This window comes from Colletotrichum fructicola, assembly GCF_000319635.2.
Source record: "Colletotrichum fructicola Nara gc5 chromosome Unknown KSG_Nara_v1_contig04, whole genome shotgun sequence".
Lineage (NCBI taxonomy): Eukaryota > Fungi > Ascomycota > Sordariomycetes > Glomerellales > Glomerellaceae > Colletotrichum > Colletotrichum fructicola.
Window position 1 is genome coordinate 6,197,357 of NW_027094054.1, and position 3,663 is coordinate 6,201,019.

The window sequence follows — 3,663 nt, forward strand, 5'->3', positions numbered from 1 at the left end:
GCGTCAAACACGCCAAGCTGCAGCCCATCGGCATACATCAATTAAATATGTAGGGACACGAATCCACCTGCAATGGGCTTCTGTTATCATCATTTGCTCCCCGCGTGACAGAAAAGAAGGCATCTTCAATTCAAATAGCTTTTCAACATATACATGAAGAATCGTTTTAAACACGTGAAAATTTGCATTTGTCGATCATATCTTCCATATATATTTCAAATTGATTCCATCAGAGAATCTTACAAACGCATAATCCTTGACCGTCTACGAATCTTTTGCGGGACAGTCTGCGGCTCAACACTGGTGAGTGTCGGCACAACAGGTTTGATGAGACCGGTGTTCTCGTCGAAGTAAACGTGGTCAATAGTGGTCTCGCGCATGTAGCCGCCACCGCCAGGAATCTGGAAGCGATGGTATGCAATGTACCAATCGTCAGTACCAGGAACGTTGAACATGGAGTTGTGGCCGGTGCCAAGGATGCCCTGGGAGGTATCTTTTTGCAGAATAACACCCTGGTATTGCCAAGGACCAGAGAAGTTTTCAGATGTGGCGTATCCCACACGATAGTTTTCAGATCCCGTGTCGTCAATGGAATAGGTAAGGTGGTAGAGGCCTTGGCGGTAAACGACAAACAAGCCCTCTCTGAAGTCCACCAGCCCCGTCATGGCTTGCAGTGTATCCCAGTTGACCGACACCATGTCATCATTGAGCTCGGCCACAAGAGGACGGCCGTTGCCCCAATAGATATAGTACTTGCCAGAGACAGGGTCCTGGAAAGCAGCTGGGTCGATCGCTTGAGAAGCACTGATAGCTTCGTTGTTGAGAATCATTGCTTCCGGCTCAGCAGTGAATGGGCCCTCGGGCGAGTCAGCCACAGCAACGCCGATGGTCTTCGTGTTCAAGGCGATATTGTTTCCACTGAAGTAGAAGTAATACTTTCCGTCGCGTTCGGCAATTGTTGGGGCCCAGGCATTGCCATTGGCCCAAGGAACGTTGCCGTTAGCTCCGTCGAGAACGAGGAAGGGGTCTTCGCTTCGGGTCCAGGTGACAAGATCACTCGACTTCCAGACGTAGAACTTGTTCCCACCCCAACCAGGAACACCATCGGTAGTCACGTAGAGATAGTATTCTCCGTTGAATACGGCGATGTTCGGGTCGGCATACAAACCCGGGAGAACAGGACTTCCCATCTCAACCGCCTTGATCTCCCACTTACCCACGACCTCATCGCCTTTGGTCAAGACGTACTTGACCTCGGAAGTAAGGTCGACAGGTGTGCCGGACGCGGGGGAAGAAGTCACTCCTTCCGTAGTCGTGAAAATCGGAGCCAGCTTGGTAAGGTCAGTGCCCGGGTAAACAGGGAATAAGACCTTGTTGTCGGTGGTGTTGATGATGGGGGGGACCTTTTGGGCAGTGCTGTCGGCAAGGGCAACCTCAGTGATGGCACCGACGTTTCCTGAGCGGGAAAGAACTTCAGCTGCGCTCAAAGACCTGTTGAAGATGGCAAATTCCTTAACCTGGCCCTTGAAAGGCTTGTCACTGTCGTAAAGCGACCGGCCAATGTAGTTTGCAGTCGTGACGCCGTTACCAATGTTGCTTGGATTGATGTTGACATCCTCATTTCTCGCAACCTCGTAGCCATTGAGGTAAATAACAGTAGTACGGCCTTGCTGAGTAAAGACCAAATGTAGCCAAGTTCCTGAAGGGAGCTGAGATCCAGAGGAAGACGTCTTCTCACCCGTCCAGTTGCCGGTGGTGATCGATGCCCTGTATGGGCTTCCGGTGGAAAAGAGATAGCCGTTTCCAGAACCAGACACCGTGTTCCCAAGACCGTAGATAAAGTATGGCGTCTGCTGAGAAGCGTCGACGAGAACCTTTGCCTCAATTGCGATGTTTGTGACACCAGCGATGATGTTGTCAGGCAACTTGACATAGTCATCAACGCCGTCGAACGTCAGAGCACCGTCGGTGATGGTCGCTCCGCCATCGATGACTGCGTTATTGCCATTACCCGAAACATCCTGAACTGTGGTACCGTCAACCGAGGAGAAGTCATAGCGAAGGATTTCTCCATCTGCGCTGACATCTCGACGAGTTGTTGTTGTTCCTGTCAGTGCAGCAAGTTCGCCTGCAGTGACTGGAATAACGGTGCCATGACGCGGGCTTGAAGGGAGATTGTAAGAGCTCGATACAGTCCAATCGGGATTGCCGATGTCAGCAGTCTCCAGGGGAATGTAACCCCGGCCGCCGTATTCATCAACGAAGAGGTAGAACTTCTCGCCATGCACATCGCCTGGGTTGGACTTGAAAGAGGTCGGTCCCTCGACGGCGCTGGTTCCGGCTTTCTTGCCGATGCAAGAATCGATGATGGTCCATGACTCCAGGGTAGCACGGAGGGATGCTGAGCTTTCTTGGATGATATCGCTGCACCCGGTGCCGCTCGCACCCTCATCCTTGGTGAAACGGTAATAAGTGCCATCGGACTTGATGACAGTCGAGTCGATGCGCGACATACCGGCGTCTTGCCAAACCTGCGTATCGCTGAAGGTGACGAAATCTCGAGTTGTTGCGTAGAGCATGCGGTGGTAGGTGCTACCAGTGCGGTTTACGTCGCTGTCTTCGTACAGAGACGAAGCCCAGAAAACCAAGTATGCCCCAAGATCCTCGTCATAGTAAGCCTCCGGAGCCCAGGTGTTTCCTGCTTCGGGAGGGGAAACCAGGACATGACGCTGGGCAGACCAGTTGATGAGATCATTTGAATCCCAAACTTCGAGGTATCGGCTCCCAATCCTGACGGAGTCGCCCCAGGATGTACCGGAACCAATCGACAAATCAGTCGCGATCAGATAAAAGGTGTCGCCTTCATGTGATCTAATGAGGAACGGATCCCGAAGACCTTTTGTGCCGTAGGATGAAGTCAAGGTGGGTTGGCCGCCGTTCAGCTCCGTCCAGTCCAAGGCATCATTGCCCTGGCTAGCAGCGAAGAAAATATTCTCTCCGGCAGTTGTACTTCCAGTGAAATAAGAGAAGGCGTATCCCTCAAAGGGGTCAAGCACAATGGCTTTGCGGACAGATGCAACAAAATCCTTCTGTTGACTCACGCCGTCATATTCGATCGTGGCGGTGAGAGCGACTTGAGCATCTTCAGTTTGCCTTTTCACAACGCCGTCATCCGAGATGATTGAAGAGGCGTTGCTCGCCCATGTAATGTTGATGCCGTTGATGGCAGTTGGCAGGTACAGGTTACCACGAACATCGTCGACGTTGGTAACAGTAAGGGCCGCGAGAGCTGCCTTAACCTGTGCAGTGGCATCTTGACCCCTCACAATCGCCGCGAAGGCGAGTGCCGAGGAAAGCCAGAGGCGAAAAGATGGCATGGTGTGGAGCGCTCTGTGTATTTCAGAAAGACGCTTAGCACATCACTCAGTATTGGTTAGGCAAATGGACCTTAGTCTCTTTATATACAGTCGTTCGGCCCCGACTTACGCCGTCGCGGGATGTTGATCAACCACATGGCTGGTAAACATCAATATTTCTGCCCGAGAACTCGACCGGCCGTCTTGGGTAGCACCAGGCTGGGGGAGTATGCCCCTCCACGATCCAATGGATGATCATTTCCTCTTGTCGTGACGCAAGCTTCAAGCCAGGAACATGTCATTCGTA

At 52.1% G+C, this 3,663-nt stretch overlaps 1 protein-coding gene across 1 annotated transcript; it reads right to left on the reverse strand.

Annotated features, from left to right (window-relative positions):
- Window positions 1-239: 239 nt before the first annotated feature.
- On the reverse strand, window positions 240-3,377 carry xsa-3 (Xylosidase/arabinosidase; the record flags this gene model as incomplete). Its single annotated transcript, XM_032028609.1, has 1 exon — window positions 240-3,377. One exon carries the CDS (start codon window positions 3,375-3,377, stop codon window positions 240-242), a length of 3,138 nt encoding a protein of 1,045 aa, XP_031891936.1.
- Between the last annotated feature and the right edge of the window lie 286 nt (window positions 3,378-3,663).